We start from the raw sequence: 20,431 nt of genomic DNA on the forward strand, positions 1-20,431 counted from the left end.
AAATATCCATAATGCCATGAGTGTTTGCTTTGACAGGTCTTATGACTCCTTCCGCGAAAATAAACAACAGGATAGAATGAACTGATCATGAACTTCCTCGTGGTAATTCGCCTCGAGTCCCCCGAATCTGGTTGACATCCGAGCAACACTTTCTCGCGCGTCCTATATTTATTAACCCTTTGATTTCATCAAGAAACTCACCCATCCAATCCAGTTCCGGTGGCGGTACTCAATTTTAACAGCATACAGATATCTATGCTGCCGATCCGTAGAAGAACTACCGCAAGGTCCTCGAGTGAGAACCTATGAAACAGTTTCCCACCAGCGACTGCTGATTCTTGGCATCCGGGGGCTAGTTGACCCTCCCGGTACCGCTTCCTGGAATGTTCTCAGACGCCGAAGGATGAGTACTTTTGAGCGCTATATCTACCAGCGTGCGTGGGCATGTCATGCGCACATGTGTCCGGCCGGGCTTGAAACAGCTTTTGAAAGCACTATAATCTATACAGATTATTGCCAAGAAAAATAATTGTTCGGGGTTCTTTCCCCGCCCCCGGCCCTAGATTATTTAAACGCAAGATTCTTTAAGCTCCAGATACCGATTAAAATTATGACTATCGTTATAATAATGAGAAGGGATTCTGAATACGCATACCCATGTAGGAACGTCGCAACAGCTGTTGGCATAGGTTTGGCGTGTGCAGATGTCAAAGGGCGGGAAGAACTGCAGGTCCTCGAAGGGGAATGTCTACTCTGGTATATATCAATATCTTGGCATCAACAGCCTTTCATCTCAGGAGCTCTATTTAAGTCACCTTGTAAGTAGGAAGTTGAACATACGTGCAGCACAGGCACTTTATGGTCACATGCATTGTACACCACAAGAGAGCTAATTCCGCTGCCAGAGTATGTCGGGCCGACGAAGATTCTTGTTCTTGATGATTTCAACACAATTCTTAAAAAGCAAAGTTGACGTTTCGGTTTTCGGTCTATTATGTTTAAACTGATCGATCAGTATCGTGTAGATCAACGTTTTGGCGGTCTACTTAGCTAGTGTGGTTTACACAACGTTCTCCTAGCCCAGTACCACCTACATTCTGCACCTAGTCATAAAGCTGGTACTCTAGAGTGGGGAATATGCCTCACTCTATTCAGCCTCGGATCGTTACTGGCCGGAGCCCTAGAAACAAAGGATATCCAATCGTTGTTATTCTGAGCTGGAGACGATTAGTGATGTCCAGAAACTCGTCGCGAAGGAAATGCTTGAACCCCTTGCCAAGCTTAAATATAGGGTTTTATCTTTATAATTTATAAACTACGTGTTCCCAACTTTATACAGGCACTAGGGTGGATGACTTGATCATGACTGCTTATTGAACCGTGCCAAGAACCACTAGATGTACCTAATCTGCAGTAACCCAGTATGTACTCTACGTGGATTGAGCCTCTGCCCTACGACTTCTGTATACTACCATATCAGTTGAACTCTTGAACAAACCAAGGCACGTTCACTGGATTGTGGTCTATCTACACAAGTACATGTATGTTCTTGTCTACATAGTACATCAACTTTACTGCTCTCGTATTCGTATGATATCTCTAAAATATCGGACTCCATACCTGAGATGTTGTTGCCTAAGTTTTATTACCCCCCCGATGGGACCTTCACTCTATTCGAGTGTAATTAGTTTTCTTGGCAACGGAGGCCCTCCGTTACTGAGGTCGGATGATCTGCAACAAATGTAGATGTTCTGGATTTTCCGGGCCCTTTCCACCCGAGAGCTGGAGATGGAGAAGCATCGTGGTTGTTTTGAAAAGCCGATTCAGAGCTTGTTCGCCCGAGAAGTACCCACAGAGCGGCTCACAACCCCTTGTGTTCCGGGTTGACCTCCTCAAGTGCAGCATCAAGCTTGGCGCCAAGAATAGTACGTAGACCTCCTACCGATTTCAGTACTGTTGTCTTCGCCCGTTGGACCTGGAGAGAAATGATCAACACAACTGTCGTCTGTTCAACCAATCACAAAGGCTCCTGAAAAGCACTCAACCACCACCCTGAAATTCCGAGGTAAATTGTGAGGATAAATTATTTCTCTAGACACCCTACCGCTGGTTAGATGGAGGCTCTATTTGGTGCAGACCGCTGTAAACCCGGAGAAACGGGGGTAGTTTACCGGTAGCCAACTGTTTCAAGGTTTTTGGCCTTCAAGAGGGTAGACAAGATTATTGCCAGAAAAGGTATCGAATCTGATACTGCAGGGGCCCTGAGCTTAATCTATCGACCTTTTTTTTGCATCAGCTCACTCGCGGTTTAGATTGACGAATGAGCTCAACCTGTGGAGTAATAGTTAGTCCAGCACCGAGCTTTCGAATGGAATTCGAACCGTGCACTTGGCCACTTCCTCGTGGTGTCAAGGATAGATTATATTGAAATCCATTTTGGGTCTTGTAAGATACTCTAAACAAGTTCCTTGGAAGCTTTTGAAAACAGATATAAGGGTACCTTCATCTCCACCTCAATTCCGTCCTTCATCCTCTTCACTTCACCATCAGCATTAGCATTACATTCATTGCCTCCAATCCGAAAAAACAGCTTTACGCTCATTTTTATTACAAATAACACTCACAATGCAACTTCGCACTTTCACTGCCCTCGCCGCGGGAGCGATCATTCCCCTCGTCTCTGGCGCCGCTACAACTACCTTTCCTACCGCCGCCGGTGCGACTACCTTATCTTCGCCCATGAGTATCACCGGTACCTACGATGGTGGTATGAAACGTTTTGGCCGTGGTCTTAGCCCCTGCTCCGAGGCCGACGGTGGTTCTATAGGCGCTGTCTTCATCCTTGAGAGCGGTGCTACCTTGAAGAACGCCATCATTGGCGCTGACCAGTACGAGGGTGTACACTGCAACGGCCCTTGCACCATTCAGGTACGACTTCTTGAGTATCTACTTTGGCAAGATTTATACTGACTGAGATCGCGAGGACAGAACGTTTGGTGGGAAGATGTCTGCGAGGATGCTTTGACTATCTTGCAATCATCCGGTACTTCTTACGTTACCGGTGGTGGTGCCAAGGGTGCTTCCGACAAGGTCATTCAGATGAACGGAAAGGGTACCGTTGTCGTCAAGGACTTCTTTGTCTCGGACTTTGGAAAGCTCTGGAGAAGCTGCGGAAACTGCAGTGGCAATGGAGGCCCTCGCAAACTCATTGTTGATGGTGTCGTCGCTACTGGCGGTACCGTCATTGGCGGTGCCAACTCTAACTATGGAGGTTAGTCTAATCATTTCAGGAATAATCCAAAGGAGATTTCTTTTACTAATTCTTGAATTCCACTTTTTCTAGACACCGTCACTATCAGCAACACCTGTGGTGCCGCCCCGGCCAAGATGTGCCAGGTCTATGAGGGATGCGACAAGGCCCAGGGTGACTGTGAGAGCGAGAAACTCAGCACCGGATTCGATGGTGTGACTTGCATTGACGGTGGCGGGAACAAGGCGTCTTGCTAGAAGACTTCTGATCCCTTTTTATGGAGATGAGAATAATCTTAGAGGAATGTGTTGAGAGTTGATTGGTGGTAGTAATTCTCTTCGTGGTATTATTACTTGTTGCAGGAATAACAAATAGTTTTAAAAAATGACAATCTATAAGTTCTTAAAACGTTGTTGACAGTACCGTCATCCGAGTGATATATCATGATCAAGAATACTGGAGCTTTTGCGACCATAGCAGGTAGATTGCTTATACATACGTAGGTAGATCCGAATAGTAAGGTAGAAGGGATAAAATGATGTTGATAAACTTATGTACATGCCTTGGAATGTCTTCGGTAATCTAGATTGCCGTGGGGTTGTGTGAAGCACATCAGCCATGATCATCAGCCATGATCATCATCCCTGATCATCAGCCATCAGCACATGCACACTAGCTAGTGGTTGATACCAAATGGCTGTTGAGACGTATATCTGTTTAGACAAGGACTCTTCAGATAATCGCCTTTGTTTTTTTTCGTGATTCACTCTAGTTGATGATCTTTGCGGGTAACGTCGAAGTGCAGTTGGGCACTTTTGAAATTTACCCGAAGCCACACGACGGCCAAACTTACACGTGTACTTCGGGAGGTGAGGCCTAGCTACATGCACCTTTTATATTCTTCATTGTGAGGAGATCCATATCTAGAGTCTATATCTTATGTATATGTCCTTAGTACTACATGTCCATCTGAAGGAATGTCTTCAACGCCCGATGCTAAATCGACGCTTATAAGAACCTAATCAATTTGCGTATGTATAATGTTATATGTACTTACCCACACGCCTCCCTTGTCGCTTTAAATCCAGCTCAAGTGGTTAAGAGTCTTCAGATGATGAACACTGACCTACTCTGCCTTATAGGGAAGCACCGAGGGGGTCAGACAACCGTATGATCGCGTGGATGCCTGAGACAGCCAATTCCCTAGGTAGGTCACGATCGCATAGAACTCACAGCTGAAGGACAAATCTCCGGAGATTTCGGTCCTAGTGAAACAAATCAACAGCCAGTTTAGACGGGTGTCAGTTTTGATCTAAGTTACTTTAATGAATGCAAGTAGTCTTGTGGAAACGTTTTCACATTTCGCGATTTATCCCCCAATCACCCGCTCCTCATTTCAATTCAATCTAATGGTGTGGAAACAAGCACTTTCTATATAACTTTTATTAAGGGTGGTGTCTGGAATTTCTAAGGATTTACAGAACTAAAATGCTGCATACACAAGGTTTAGGATCTGGGATTTGTGATAGGAATGCTTCGATCGCGACTGTACTTCGAATTGCATCAACAAACCCTCTTTAGCCTCATCAGAGACATATGGACTTGTAATCACGATGTATATTTATTGCAAGTATAAATATATAGCTCAAAAATGCGATACTAACTCCAACGCAACATATGAGGAAGGTGGGAAAGTAATTCAACGATTCAATTACAGCACACTACCGGGAAACACTTGCAATTGCGTAAACGGCATATGGAATGTGATTCCAACCAATCAGGGTCTTTTAAAGTAATGTACTCGAACTTATAAAGCCGGATTGCTTGAATCCCCCATCATATATGCAGGTATGGCATTTCATCCTGGCTCTCCCGGATATTGGTGAACAATACTCAGTGATATATAGATATATGATGGGCTTTACTAATCAATGATTCGATTTTCCCTCGAAGATTTCCGGGTTCGGAAGAAAAAGCTTGTGTCTACATTTAAGTAGCCAAGGCTGCAGGTCCCCGCATGAACGTGTAAGATGCAAGGAGGATATACCAACAACGGGTCAAAAGTTCCCACGAAGTGGATCGGACACACCAATAGTTAAGTTCATAAGGATGTTATTATGAGATTGAAGATCACCGATAGATTTATATACGAGGCAGGGTTTAACACGAATCCATGCCATGTACATGTATATCAGTACATATACTTACATATGTATGTAGAGTTGCAATATGCATACGTATCAACCATCGGAATACCTATAGCTTAATATCAACAACATATAGGTATATGCCGACCTCAGAATGACGAGATCCTCAAGACACCCATAGGCGAAGATCTTTATAGTCGGAGGGCTTTTGGGGAAGGAGCGATACAGGGGTCCGTATATATATTTGAAGCCAATGAGAGCTACCGGATGCACTTACATGCATAGAGTATTTCATTTTTCGTAGTCAACACGCGCATATAAACCATCGATGTGCCCATTCTGAGATCGAGCAGCAGCGGGATCTGCCTTCCTTGATCTATGCTCTTTCTAATTAGATACTCTGACAATAGATGAACATAAAGGCAATAAATTAGAGGTTGAAATAAAAATTGAGGTCTGAGATTCCATCTTATATCTGGATTGGAAAGTAAAGAATTGCTTATTCGGGCGTCTGACATAGTAAACCGCAAATGGTAAAGAGATCGACACTAAACTTTTCTCAGCAAGATCAGCCAGTCACACCTTTTCCAAGTTAAGATCCATGAGGAGGAGAAGTGTGCCCACAAAGATAGTGATTTTTAATGCACCATAAGGCATATCAAATACCACAGATCATTCGTTGCCCTGGTCGGAGGTTCATGCGTACTTTTAGGGACAGGGCAGCCTATGAATTTAGAATTTCCTTAAGAGAAGCCGAAGTACATATGTATGCATGTACATGATACATGATCTGTGTGGGCACTTTTCAAAAAGTAACGTGGACCCGGCACCAGCGAGAATTATATGCGACTAGAATACGGAAGTACTGTATCATTCTTGTTAACTACTTATATCTTTTCTATATATATGATACTCTAATGATCTAATTGATCCCATGTTTTCGAGCTACATGTATTTATGTGCCATATTACTGAGAACCTACAAGATGTTCTCATTTGGTCGAAGTGTAATTACATGTAGTCTTAAAAATGAAAGCGGCTAGCTGGGGGAAAAACTTGCCTTATGTACCACATAATATATACATAAGTAGTTAGCTCGTATGATCATTGGTGTCTTTAAACACATAATATGGCGTTGTAGCTTCGTTCACTAGTCTCATTCGGTCACTGTGTACAAATATTCCGTTCACGCAAGGATCGATATCCCATCAACCTCGTATTAATAAAGTACCAGCTTTTCACCTTCGCTAGATAGAGCCATAAACCAATATATCGCTGGTGTATTGAGAACTGGAGATAGTGTAGGTAATTTTAAGTATTTTTTTAGGTATACGGTTCACTATTTGGTCCCTTCAAAAGTTGGCTACTTGACCACTAAAAGGGATAAGCGGGCATCCGAATATGTGGAGGTCGATATCCAGATCTTAGATGTCATGTGTGCATCGTGCAGCAGGGATCGACCAAACAGCCTGGTCAAGGCCACGCGAGGAAAGTCAAAGCCTTTAGCAGTAGACAACGGAAGCTCTGAGGCTGAGCATCATCACCACCGTTACCGATACCTACATCATTCATGAGCTCATTTGTGGGTAACGTCTCCATTTGATTCATTCAATACTTAATCCGAGCTTTGTTCAATATTTCTACGTAAATAACCCCGCCATTCTACATCTTACGACCTCACTCCCGACACCTGCGGTATATTATGTCTGAACATGTCGGAGAAATCGGAAAACTCCCAGTCGAAGTTGTTCCTGAACAAATAAAGCAAGGAGCCACCACCGATACTTATCCTAGTCTCTCAAGGAGTGAATTTGTATTGATACCTAGTAGCGAAATTCAAGCAGGCCTTGAAGATATGACTGACAGAGTCTCTGGTTCCGAACTCATTGCGCCCCTACCTCAAGATGGAGAGCCAGACGACGTATCAATGAATGGCCGAAGGAATGCAGAAGACATTGCATCTTCGGTAACGCAAGTCCTTTCAGATGCACTGAACCCTCTTGCAGCACAAACCGAAGTTTTTCCGACCACTGCCGAGAAAAAAGAGGTTTCGGCGATGGAGGAACAGAATGAGACGAACAAGGCATCGAAAACCGGGGGTTCCACAAGAAAGAGCATCGATGATATGCCGCGAGAAATCTCCGACAGGATCTTGCAGGAGGTACGTCTATACACTCGTAAAGATTATGGCGCATTCGAAACCAATACCTAGATGCCTATAGATTCGTCGTCCGAGCGACTTAGCCTCTCTTTGTCTTACATCCAAAAAGATGAAATCTCTGGCCGCGCAGAGGTTGTATAAAAATATAGAGCTAAGAGTAACACAAGGGACAATGTTTACACCGCGATTGCTACATTGCCTTATAATTCCCGAGCAACGCAATCTAGTCCATTGTAGAAAGATCAATGTCTACGGCGAGTTCAAGCGGGAAATCGTTGAAGACTACCAACGAACCAACTCAGCTACCGAACACATGTATGGCATGTGTTTGCTTCTTCGAGACGTTCTAAGAAAAATACCACGGGACCAACTTCAAGGATTCCTGTAAGTAAACCTTTGATATTGTGTTTACTTTTGTATAAACCACTTTGTTAAGTTAAATCTCTTCAAATAGGTGGTACCCCGATGCATCGCCACACTCCATGATTTTGGAACATCTCCGAAGGTATCAGACAAGAATTGAAGATGTTCGAATTTTCATGCCCCTCTTCAACCCAGATTATCGAACGCTTCTAAATATTGGTGGCTGTACCGCGTTGTCCACTCTCCATGTTGGAAATATCCGAACAGCTTCCCATCTTATTCAAGTCAATAAACTACTCGAGAAATGTTCAAAGATCAATTCACTGCGTCTAGAAATAGAATCATCGGTGGTGCTTCAGGATCGTCAGAATCTTCTTATTCCAGATATCCTGATGTTGCCGGACACAAAGCATAAACCGTCATACGTACGACTGGCCTATTTCCCGATTGCCGAGATACCTCAAACACTGAACTCATACGTCAGTCTGGACCACTTGACGAGTCTTGTATTGATATCGTGTGAAAACGATAAAGAGCTTCTTAGAGCGATAGTAGCCTCGGATAAGAAGACTAAGCTTACCATGTTTGAACTGGTCACATCCACTCCAGAAGACATTCCTGAGTTTTTGTCAGGCCTTCAGGGAACGTTGAAACACCTCCATGTGTTCTTCAAAGAGATGGACGCCGGTTTCAGCAACGAGTTTATCGATTCTATCATATCTCACAAAAGTTCCTTGGAAACGTTGATTCTTGATGGCCGATTTCAAACCACCAATACAGCTGTTGCACCAAGTAAAGACCACCTACGATCGTTGAAGAAGCTCGACCGTTTAGAAGAGTTGGCTTTTTCCCCAGAACACTATGGTACCGAAGCAGAGGTAAAATCCCTTGAATACTATCCTTTGGCTAGGATAAATTGTCTAATATAACATAGATCCGAGCACTGCATGCACTTCTACCTTCCTCTCTTCGCGCTCTTAACTGCCGCATTAACTTCAGTGATGAACTTGATCTTCCGCATTGGGCCAACGGTTATGCACTGAACTTCATTATAGCTTGTATAAAGTCATATTCTCGGCCACCGAACACAGACGAGTGGGGTGCTTCATTTGGAATTGGCGAATTCGATGATTATCCAGCAATTACTACTAAAGGATTCAATCCTAAGCAACTAGAAATATTTGCACTTGGTGACGGCTCGGACACGAAGCAAATGATCTACACGGTCGAAATTGTCAAGGACCGGCATAATGCAGAAAGACCGCTGGCGGTTGAGATTACAAGGGATGAAGCTGATTATGTCTGTGAAAAACTCCCCCAATTTCTCCATTTTAGACATTATTGAAAGGTTTTTGGGTCACAGTATAAAAAATTCTTGGATGGGTTTGGATACCCTTATATTTTTCTTTGTTAAAGGCGTTGTATGTCTGAGTGTTTTTATGATACAGAGTTCAACAGTCTACAGGGATACACGGCTACATGTACTTAAGCATTCGGTACTGTAGGTGTTATAAACGCGATAAATATGGTTAGAATAACTAACATATAAAGTTGAGATCGTCAAAGATCACTGGGCGAGTGCAGGTTGTATGACAGGAATCGTATGATTTTGTTGATCTATAGTTAATTTTGGTGGGTACCCGAACTTCTTAGTGTTCAGGGTTTTTATGAACTATATCACCGGTGCCTACTATTTGGTCAATTATTTGCGCTTTCCTCGGAGTAGTATATAATAATAAATTAACACCGGAGATCAAAATTCCGTTCCTGGTGAGGTACCATATTTATCTAACCCTCTTGCGACAAGCTTTGTTTTCTAATCGTCCCTCGACAAGTAGGACATTCGCAACCGAACTGATGATAGAAGATCGCAGCGGGATATACTCCAAGTATCACCGGTATCGATGTCGGCCCCGCGGCCCAACTATGTTTGTTATCCCCGAGAAAATTTATTGGCGGACCTTTCAGAAGCTGTAAGTAAACCCAGGCTCCACTCAGTCGTCGTAAACATTTGGGGAAGCCCTGAGTTTCTCTTCATGCAGCATATACTGCATTTAGCTATTGGACACCAGAAGACCTCTAGCTCTCTAACAGTACTCACAGCAATCAAATAAATGTGATCCCGACTAACGACCAAATACATACATACATGCATCTCTAAGTATACTCACCAAACACGTCGGTACAGTAGTGATTGCTAGAAAAAACAAGGCTTTCTAAGGTGGTTATCACCGAAAAGTTCTGAGCTAGAACCCTATTAGGCATATGAAAAATTGCCTCAGTTACATATATGTAGAACTTAATATTAACTGTAAAGGATAATTTAACATCAATTGTAAGGCCTGGAACCCTAGGGCACAACCCTCCCTGGATCGGATAGGGATTATATAATCATTTAATAGCATACTTTACAAATTCCTTGCTCCGATACACATACGGATGGTCACTCAACAGGTTTAACTATAGCTTTCATGTCAAAAGCAACACACAGGGTAAAGACTGTTATCACCTGCGTAGTATGTAAAGGCAAGGGGTATTGTGAAAAGTAATCACTGAGGGTATTATTCATACAGAGCTTTCATGACACGGGTCATACAACTAGGACCCCGCCATGAATCGCGGGGCCATCAAGAGATCCATGAGGAGATCTAGAGACAGTGGAGTTTCGGGGACATGCATCAATCCGAAGACTAAGATAGAGAGATCGCACGCAATTCTAGGGTCCAATTCTCATGCATGTACGCTCTCACCGACCTGAGCATATTAAAAGCTTGTTTTTATTGGCATTGATGGACCCCACTGTCTCCTGTGTACGTCATATGTGACATGTATATATGTAGTAGACGTTTGATATCGCTCGTAAAAAGTTGGCGTTTTGGGAACGGGCTGGGAATGCATACAGCCATCAAAGAGCTGCATGAAGTACCGGATTTTGGGGGTATGCAAACCCAGTCCGCCCCCAAAACCACCTGGTGTTTACCAATAAGAACCCAGAAAGCATCCCGAAGATATCAAATAGTTGATGCGTATATGGGTCTATTTGTCAAAGTTCTCCGAGGAGTGGCTCGAGTCAGAAATCTCACTGCCATGTACAATATTGTTCGATTTTATTGTATGTGGAATTTGTACAAATTCTGCAAGCAAAATTTGCTTTTAGAGAAGTACAGCGAATGAAACAGTTGAACTCAACCTTTCCAGATCCGCTTGCATCCGGCTTCCCTGACGGATCTCGCTGTAGTGTAACCTTTTTTTTTTTTTTAAAATTTTCAAAGATCCAGCCTGCAGCTCTTGGAATTAATACCAAGATATACCAAGACGGGAATTTGCTGGTACTTTAATTAAACAACCCCAACCCTTTGACATCGCAACACCACTCGGATTAATTATAACCTATCTCCTCTACAAAACAGTGAAAGGTTTCAAAAACGACTGGAGTAGACGTCAATAGAAGCGCGACTACCAAGTGACGTCGTGCCAAGTGATATATAGCATTATTAGCTGCGTACTTTAATCTAGTGTGAAGAGAGATTATATTATATAGAAACAAACCACATATATAACATACGCATCCATGTAAGGTATCTATCTGCAGTTCGTACATGTCAGTGGGATATGTTTACCGCAAAATCTCACCGAGCTAGAACTATGGAGAGGAGATACATAGAAACTGATTAATGGTACATTTCGCGGGTAATATAATGTGCACTGTTGATAAATCTTCTTGGATTTTCTGAGTTGGTGGTTCATTAATCTGACTATACCCATACATACATGTATACATGGGTACTGTACATGTAATAGAACCGAAAATTTTATAGAAAGAACCTCCAAATGTATGTACACTTGCACCAGAAGCTCTACAAGAGGCGCTTCGATCCGCTCAGTGGATTATGATTAAAGTGTAGAGATCCACTCTTACTAAGGTATATCCCAATTTCGTGAGAAAAGATGACAGTTAAAGCCCTGAGTGAAGATCATCCATATGCAGGGCCTTGAGTTTCGTCAGCTAGCTCTCCTTGCAATTTTTAACTCCATTTTTCCTCACATGGAGATACGGTATCCGGTACACGGTTCACCGCTGTCTATGTGTGCTGACTGGGTATAAACAGTGAATATAGTAGCTGCGTGGTAGTTCACATGGTGGCTTCACAGGGCGGATCACCCCGCCGTTTCACTTTCAAACGTAGTACCCCCAGAATGATCACTATTCGGATGATTGTGCCGAGAAGTACGTAGATCGCCATCGCTCCGCAATCGGCACTTGACGCATGGCGTGTACTCAAAAGGCTTACCGCTGCATGTGTCAACAGAATAGCTGACATGCGGAAAAATACGCATATCCGGCAAAACTAACTTCTGCTACGAGCCAATACGTAGGGTCTTTTGGCCATGGGATACGTATCCCCTTGCTCTCGACATGCAAACACCCCAGTTTCTTTGTGTCACAGGACTGACGGGAGATGCTCCGAAGGGGTTGACCTCAAAGCTTGTCTGCTATCAACATGTCGTTATACCTGGGTATCTAGGAGACTTGACGTTACAGTTTTCCAGTGTGATGGGGTGTTTTTGCGAGCTCTTTCGAGGGGATTCTCTGGGCAGGGGCAACGCGCCATTTATATCATTGCCAAGTATCAAAATGCGGGACGACCAAACAAAGTTGAAAATAAAGCAAAAGAAGCGAAACGTCCTGACCTTACTGGTAGACAGGCATCCACAAGGCGAATCATAAAGCAGCGACTTAGGGCCTCGGCATCATAGGCTATCACTCGTACCAGTATCTTGGTATTCCGATGACTGTTCCTTGTTCAAGTACATGATATATTCGTCTGTGCATGTCATGTTTGCATGGGTACCAGGCCTGTGCTGTCACAATTCTCGTCGTCACCGCTCTCGAATTGTCGAAACCACCTTCAATCTTTTACCACGTAGGTGTCCTGTTTGACCAGCACATAATAATGGTCGGGCAATTGTCCAGATTGGATGGGAAGCTTAAATTTATTTTCCTCTGGATATCATGCTTTATATGCAAACATGATGCGCTGACATCTGATTGGAATTGTTAAAGGCTTAACTGTTTCTTTTTTTTTTTTTTTTGTGGCTGTTAGCACCTCTAGAGAATATCAGAGGGAATTATGCAAAGACAAGGCCGGGAATTTATGAGAAGAATAGCCTTGGGGCTTGAGGAAAGTAAGCCGAAGGGAAGCAAAAGGCATGATATTTTGTAAGATGGTGTCAAACTGGTGCAGAAGAACGAATGTGCTTGCGGAGAATAACGTATACCCACTAACTAGCAAACTATTCGCTGAGATTAACGATGGTTTGAAGATCCCAGGCTCCCAGTAAATCGATACCACTAACATATATGTTAAGTTGCAATCAATTAGAGTGCAGGGCCTGGCGTCCCATCGCCGCGGGATGTTATTTTGAACGATTTGCAACTAAATATCGATAATGCATGCCTAGCCTCATTAATTGAGTCAAGAGAGTGCAAATAAACGGAGTTTAGCCTGTATCTAACACAGAAATCAAAACGGGAGCTGTTTATTATTGTGTTCACCGCGCACAACTGATTATATTTAATCCGAACATAGACCTCCGGCCGGGATTTTTCCGTCCCATAGCATTACTAAGGCCAGTGTTAAAATGCCAAGATTCGATCGACCACACTCAAGATATACGCGTTCATCCCATATAAGGGAAGACGAGTGCAAAATGTTCTAGTAACGGTTGCGGGTGCCGGTTTCGCTTCCGAAATAAAAAGATACATAATGAGGGTCTTCAATGTTTGAAATCCGGGCCAGACCCATTTCCATGTTTACTTTGAATGAAGATCCCCGACTTAATATATCCCCTACACTTTGACAGTTAATATCTAAGAATACTGATTACTAGATCCAAGACTTTATTTCTCAATGTGTTTGTCTGCCTGAGCCCAAACCTGTCACACAAGGCGTGCGAACCACAAACCATGAAAGGTTGATCATGTCCATGATGAGGTTCAGGTTTGTAGATTGTATCTTTGGTTTAGGGCAAATTCGTTCTATCTCACCGCGCCTTGTCTTGGCAGAGTCTACGAACCTAGGGTAACTCCTGCGCCTAGATACATGTAATTTTGGTTGGCGGTGAGCATTATCCAGACTGCTACCTAGAGTCCGGCTAGGATATTAGAATTTATAATCTCTCAGTGGTAGATTGGGCGTCTAAGAGATTATTACGTATAAGAATTTTGTAACTCAAAACTGCCGGACAGCTTCGTGTCGTTTGTGCCATGGAGGGCGTACAGTACAGTACATAGCTAGGCAGCTATGTAAGTGATTGGAAATTCTACACCTTCCGAGGTGATCAACCTTGATTTTTCCCCTTGCGTACTCTGCCGATGTCAGAAAAGTTTAGAGGGACTCCTGCATCAAGCCGTTCTACTCAAATGCCATTAGACTTTTGTTTTTTTTACAACCGATTTGATACTCTTCTGAGATTTTGGCCTATTAAGCTGATTTTGGGTAGAAACCTTTTGCGGCAAGAGATTTCTGGACGTGGTGCTGGGACTTTGCATCCAAATTTGGTGGATCGGAGGCTTGAAAAGAGCCCTAGCTTCCACCAACTTAACAGTGCTATCGGATCGAGTGCGTACCAGTAGAGATGTACGTACATATAGCTATCTGCCTCTAGACCAATCAAAAATAGTATAGTGAATGTTGCGTCAGGAATAGTTTCGCCGCTGATCTCTGTCATTTAATTTTCAAAACTATGGGGTTGCTAACCTAGCTCACGCATAAAAACTCTCAGGGCCTTTGCTAAGACCTTCATAATCGTTTGGGTACCCTGCCTAAACTTGACCCGTGTATCACACATCCTACTTTGTCCCGCTTCCCCACAGATGGCGCTGAGAGAACGGGTATTCCACGTGGTGACCCTTGATCAATTGACGCAATGTGCATTTGTTCCTGTAAATGGCTTCGATAGTCTTGAAAGTTGCATAAATATATTCGAATGAACAATCACGCCCTTGGATAGCCCTCCATAGATCCGGTACGATCTCGATGCCGGATTGCCTTTTCTAAACCATTCATTAACTTGGCACTAGTACAAAAAAAAGTGGTAATTGCACCTAATACCTAGAAGACCTAACTTGATTTAACGAAGGAAAAGGGGTCATATTTAATATTCAGTGTCCTCCTATTCTTCTGATTCTGGCTGCTAAAGGATAAACACGGTAGGTTGTAATTCCGGTGAGTTGGAATTTCTTGATGATAGCTAGGCAGACTTTGTAATGAGGCTTTTCAAACGGCCATGCCTATTCGATACCATGCCAACAGCGCTGATATGCGCCAATACCTACAGATGATTGCTGATCCAGTATAGAAAAATGCCGCCCATATACGGGAGGTACCACAGATTGTCCAAGTATCTAGGCACAATAGAGGTGAAGAAATCAAAATCGAGATCTTTGTGCATGATTTGAATCAATCAAAACATCCAGGTCCAGATCATCCGCTGGAGATCAGCATCTCCTGCCGCAAGCTTCAATCAGAAGATAACTCCCGAGCCAAAATTCTCACGGCAGTTCTAGGGGTCGTAAATCTTATACCAAGGTTCGATATATATCTCTGTACTTTCCATACTTTGTTCAAACTTCAACTACCTGTGTTCAAGTCAATACACCATAAACAGTGAGGAAATTATCTCTTGATCTCACCTCATATTAAATTGAATCACTATCTTCAATGTCCGAACAACCTGAGATTCAGTTTCAGCCTCGAAGGCGAGCAAGCTCCAACCGCCAACGACCGAAAGTTCGTGATGAAGATAGGAAGAGAATCGCTGTAGCGTTTGTCTCCCTGCCTTCGAGATTTAATGAGAAAACCGAAATGATTGACAGGAGACTGTATCTGTGTATGTAGATGCGACCACTGTAAGACACGAAAGATCCGATGTAAGTCTATTATTCGTCACCGATTTCCTTTTCTCCATGAGCCAGTCGTTCATATATTCATCAGTTACTTGAGAATTAACAATATATGATATAGGCACCGGGGAACAACCATGTCGACAATGTTATCTTGCAAACATCACATGCAATTATCCACCCGCCTCTGCAAAAATTGTGGTACCGGAGCTTTTTGTAGACAAACTTCAAGCCCGGATATATGCGCTGGAGAAGGCTCTTTATGAGGCAGTACCAGACCAAGCTGTACGCGAAGATATTGCAGGTCGTTTTGGAATCAGCTTTCTGGGTCAAAACGGCAGTATGACTTCAAGTAGTGGAGAACCATCTCCAACTTCCCCTGGGGCGGCAGTTTGGCCAGAGAACGGATCTTTTGGCTCCAAAAACCGAGCTATTGCAGGCGAAGATCTTGAGGCGGGGGACGAATCAAACAGATTTTCGAGCTGTTCAGAGGGATATTCAAGTAAGTTTGATATTACGGATGGAGCACCAACGATTGAAGCTGATGGCATTAACAGGTTTCATTGGAGATTCGGCTGGAGCAACGTTTATAGACAAGATTCGAGATTTTATTAGATCTTCATATCCACACATACCTCGGAACATGTCGTACATACCTAGTCATAGCGTTCCAGTTGACCCTGCATTATCTTTCACTTCAGCAGCATCTTCCTACTACACCCATGATAGCCTACCATTATCCTTGCCCGTCACGGATCCATATACACTACCTCAAAAGACAACTGTTTTGAGGCATCTAGATAGCTTCCTCAAGCTATGTGCTTGTGGCACATCTACCCAGCCTGTAGATGGTGGCGGTATATTTCATTGGTTTAACCCGTCAAAGATTTACCTGGAAATCGAAGCGCTGTACGAAGTCACAAACTATGGTCCTCCTCTCAACGGTACGGTCTCGCCTGTGGACTATACCTCTCTTTGCGTGATAAACATGATACTCGCCCTCAGTTGCCAGGTAATGGCAACAACCGGTACAAGTTCTACTGTTGAAGACGAATTAGCTGGTATTTCAGCGCATTGGCGTCATTTCGTAGCTGGATCAGAACCGATATCCCCTCACACTCATATAGATCAGGCATACCATCATACACGTGAGAATTCAGCTCCCCATTATGCACATAATAGTGCAAATACACTCCCCGGAATGACATTTTTTGCTCGCGCAAAACTTCTTCTTGTTAATCCAGTAGAGGAGGCTTCTTTGCCTTCTCTCCGCATAATCACCCTAATGTCCTATTACCTTCTATCTGCAAATAGAAGAGATGCAGCATACATGTATATTGGCCTTGCCGTCAGAATGGCCGTATCTCATGGACTGCACCGGACGTGGAGGAAAGGCGAATGGGTTTCTGGAGGGATAGGGCGGTATAACGGCCCCGGACCGCAATTTTCATCAGCATCTAGCCCGGAAGATCAGCTTCGGAAGTTAGTGCAGTATGAAGAAAAGAAACGAGAATTCTGGAACATTTACATCTTAGACAGGTACGATCCATTACCGATTACCTGGAGTACTTTTCTAAAACTGTGCATAATATTACAGGATATTTAGCTGCTACATGGGTAGGCCAGTTATGCTTTCCGATGAGGATATCGACGTTGATCTGCCCTCAGAAATTGTGAGTGCCATGTCAAAAAAGTTATAAAAGTTATGAGTTCAGGTGTAACTTATTGTGATCAAGGGAGATGCATTACCCTCAGGCGCCGGTCTGTCCGCACATGTTCGTCTTAGCAAAATAATGGGCGACGTCGTCAACAGTAAGTTATGAATACACTCTAGTACCTGTGGAAAACTCTAACCATTTCAGAGGTCTACCGCGTCCGTAAAACAACAAGCGGTTTTGGGAGGGAGATTGGTGATGTTGTCGGAGTAATTGAAAACATCCACAATGACCTTCGGTCCTGGGAAGAAAGTCTTCCACCCGAATTAAAACTTATTAACGGGGTTGCTCGGGGACGCTCTGTCCTTCTTTTGCACTTCCTATACAATCAGGTAATTATATCCATCTAGGAAGTTGGCTTTAGTGATACCTTGGCTAATGTTAGTGAAGCTGCATATCTTGACAACTAGACCTTCCCTCTTATTGGCAGCCAAACAACGAACAGCAGCTTTTTGTGTGTCTTCAGGAAACGTTCCTCAGATGCCACCACATATTGAACAGCACGTCATCATCTGTTCAAACGCCGCTCGTCGGAATATAGCCTTAGGAAGGCAACTTCAGTCTTCTGGATGGATATCTCATCACTCTTTTACGGACTATCATTACCTCTTCAACGCAGCCATAGTACTTCTGCTGAGTCGTCTCTTTGGCCAAGAGATGCAAGAATGCACTTGTGCTACTGGTGCTTGCAGCACGCCAAGTAATGATGAAGAAGACATTCATTTTGTTATCACCCTCCTTTCTGGATTTGGAGAAAGAGGTAATGAGGCGGCAGCTGCAAGTGCAAAGACTGCCTCGGAGCTTAGTGTCATTGTGGAAAGAATGATTTGTGCGAGAGATAGCACTCCTCCGGCTCCTGTCTCACCACAAACCCCGTACCCCACCAACCATGAGGTATCAAGTATTGCTATCAATGGGCAATTCGAGGTTCCCAGCTATTTCTCAAACCATTACAGCGTCGCAGGAAACCCTCCAGACCCGGCAATCGGTTACCCAACAAAGCAACTGTACCATCAGAATCTTGAAGTTGAGGATGTGTATGCATGGCTTCAGAGCGGCCATTTCGACAGGTGATTTTTCATTTCGTGGAGTTCTTTTTATAGGCGTTTTCATCCATTTTTTTTCTTTCTTGATTTAGTTGTTCAGTCTGTTGCGTTTCTGCTCCGATCCGAAGAAAGTATATTTTTCCACAATTCCCCTGTACCTGAATTTCTTGCTGTCTTTTTGTGATCTCTGTGTTCTGTAGGAAGAATAAGGCTGTACTCTCGAATGGCGCTAGAATATTTTCAATATCTCATTCTATCTCATTCCGCATTTTCTTCCAATGTGTGTAGTCGGTGGACCCCAAGGGAAATTGTTTGCTGCGGTACCACGAGAATTATGTTGCTTTCTTACATGAGTTGTCGAAATTGTTTTATAATGGGGATATATGGTTGCCTGGATTATCGACTTGCATTTTGAAATCTGCTGAATAGAATATGGGCCTGTCTGATTTTGGTTTTGTATCTGGGAATGATTGGGCCCCATGATGACAAAACTTTAAAGAATGTCTCTCATATAAGTATTTTCAAACGAGTCCTCGCATTTTGATGTCTAATTCTATCTTCCGGGGGTTTCGGGTTTTCGGGGGGTAGATATATGGGGTTATCAGAGCGCAGGCCTCCTAAGTAGAATATTAGGTTTAGAGCTAGAGATACCGGACCGATTTCACCCGACAAGGCACAGTGTTTCGATTGACCCATGCGAATAGGTGGAATTTTTTGGTGGCAGTTGAGCTTTGGTCGTCCTATTTCCTCTGTCTAGATGAAAGCGGGAGGCACGTATGTACGTATTTCAAGCAATTAAATTTCCGACCCAGACCCTGCCATTTGGCTTTAGATCCATTTACCGTTTCTCCGAAATTATAATCGGCAATAACTTATTTTGTACAACGTTGTTGACCTCTGCGGCGAACAACATCGATTTTCTTCCTGCAGGTCCGCTTCAAATTCCATTCGATAACGCATATCGCATGGAATTTTCTGTAATGTGAAGTGTATCTAAATACTCAGCTCCCTGTTACTGGTCTGTATCAAATATAGCCTCCTGTATGGAATGAATAAGTCCCTGGGGTAAAAGAAAAGGGTGATTTCCGACGCACGAACTGTGGCCCAATGGTATGGCGTGCGAAACTCCCTCGCCCTAAAATCAATATGTAGTTCTCTAGAGAAACATTCTATCTTACCTGCAGAGATAGTATTTCAACTCCGGAGGTCTTTCCGACTTCCCTTCCTCTGATTCACCTCCTTGCAGTAAATCATTCTATAACCGAGTAAATATTGAGTCTGCCTGATATTTTGTTTGCTTGGCAACCGACCGTGTGCTGCATGTCATTGGTCCTTCCTGGAATGGCGCTAGGGTGTGCGACCCGCTGTTATCAAATGCTGCAAATTTTCTCCAATAGATGGGTTCGGCTTTTGCCTAGAATAATATTAGGGTAGTGCTTTTTATACGATGGGTAGATACGGTACTGTATAGAACACCCACTGCTCGCGTCATGATACATGATCACGTTTTATCACTCGCTAGAGTGGTAACTAGCGAGTGATAAGAGACGGCGGCTTCTAAGGACAGGAGGCCGAAAGAAATATAGACAATTCTTCCATAAAGGAACTCGGTTCATCAAAAATATCCATGGTACTAGATTGACAATATAAAAAATTAATATCAATCCTACACATCTGTGATGTGAGTATGGGGTGATCGAAAGCCAAGCTTGAGGAACCTAAACAGTTGACATACTCTAGTTACTGATCACTTCGTGCGAAACCCCCACAAACAATTCTTAATTGTTTTTTTTATCTGCGTGAGCCCGACGCATACGCAAGTCTCCAGATAAAGAATAGAAAAT

At 43.4% G+C, this 20,431-nt stretch overlaps 3 protein-coding genes across 3 annotated transcripts; all 3 read left to right on the forward strand.

The window, feature by feature from the left end:
- Positions 1–2,625: 2,625 nt before the first annotated feature.
- On the forward strand, positions 2,626–3,507 carry H6S33_009161 (uncharacterized protein; the record flags this gene model as incomplete). The annotated part of the gene is made up of 3 exons (XM_044840526.1): positions 2,626–2,928; positions 2,989–3,271; positions 3,344–3,507. The coding sequence occupies 3 exons, from the start codon at positions 2,626–2,628 to the stop codon at positions 3,505–3,507; spliced, it is 750 nt and encodes a 249-aa protein (XP_044697976.1).
- A 3,591-nt stretch (positions 3,508–7,098) lies between these two features.
- Positions 7,099–9,265, forward strand: H6S33_009162 (uncharacterized protein; the record flags this gene model as incomplete). The annotated part of the gene is made up of 5 exons (XM_044840527.1): positions 7,099–7,160; positions 7,227–7,557; positions 7,619–7,941; positions 8,012–8,798; positions 8,855–9,265. 5 exons carry the CDS (start codon positions 7,099–7,101, stop codon positions 9,263–9,265), a joined length of 1,914 nt encoding a protein of 637 aa, XP_044697977.1.
- Positions 9,266–15,644: 6,379 nt separating this feature from the next.
- H6S33_009163 (uncharacterized protein) lies at positions 15,645–18,615 on the forward strand (the record flags this gene model as incomplete). The annotated part of the gene is made up of 8 exons (XM_044840528.1): positions 15,645–15,748; positions 15,822–15,853; positions 15,948–16,328; positions 16,384–17,365; positions 17,424–17,499; positions 17,563–17,638; positions 17,689–17,873; positions 17,932–18,615. The coding sequence occupies 8 exons, from the start codon at positions 15,645–15,647 to the stop codon at positions 18,613–18,615; spliced, it is 2,520 nt and encodes an 839-aa protein (XP_044697978.1).
- Positions 18,616–20,431: the final 1,816 nt, after the last annotated feature.

This window comes from Morchella sextelata (assembly GCF_020137385.1).
Source record: "Morchella sextelata strain SCLS chromosome Unknown scls_3, whole genome shotgun sequence".
Lineage (NCBI taxonomy): Eukaryota > Fungi > Ascomycota > Pezizomycetes > Pezizales > Morchellaceae > Morchella > Morchella sextelata.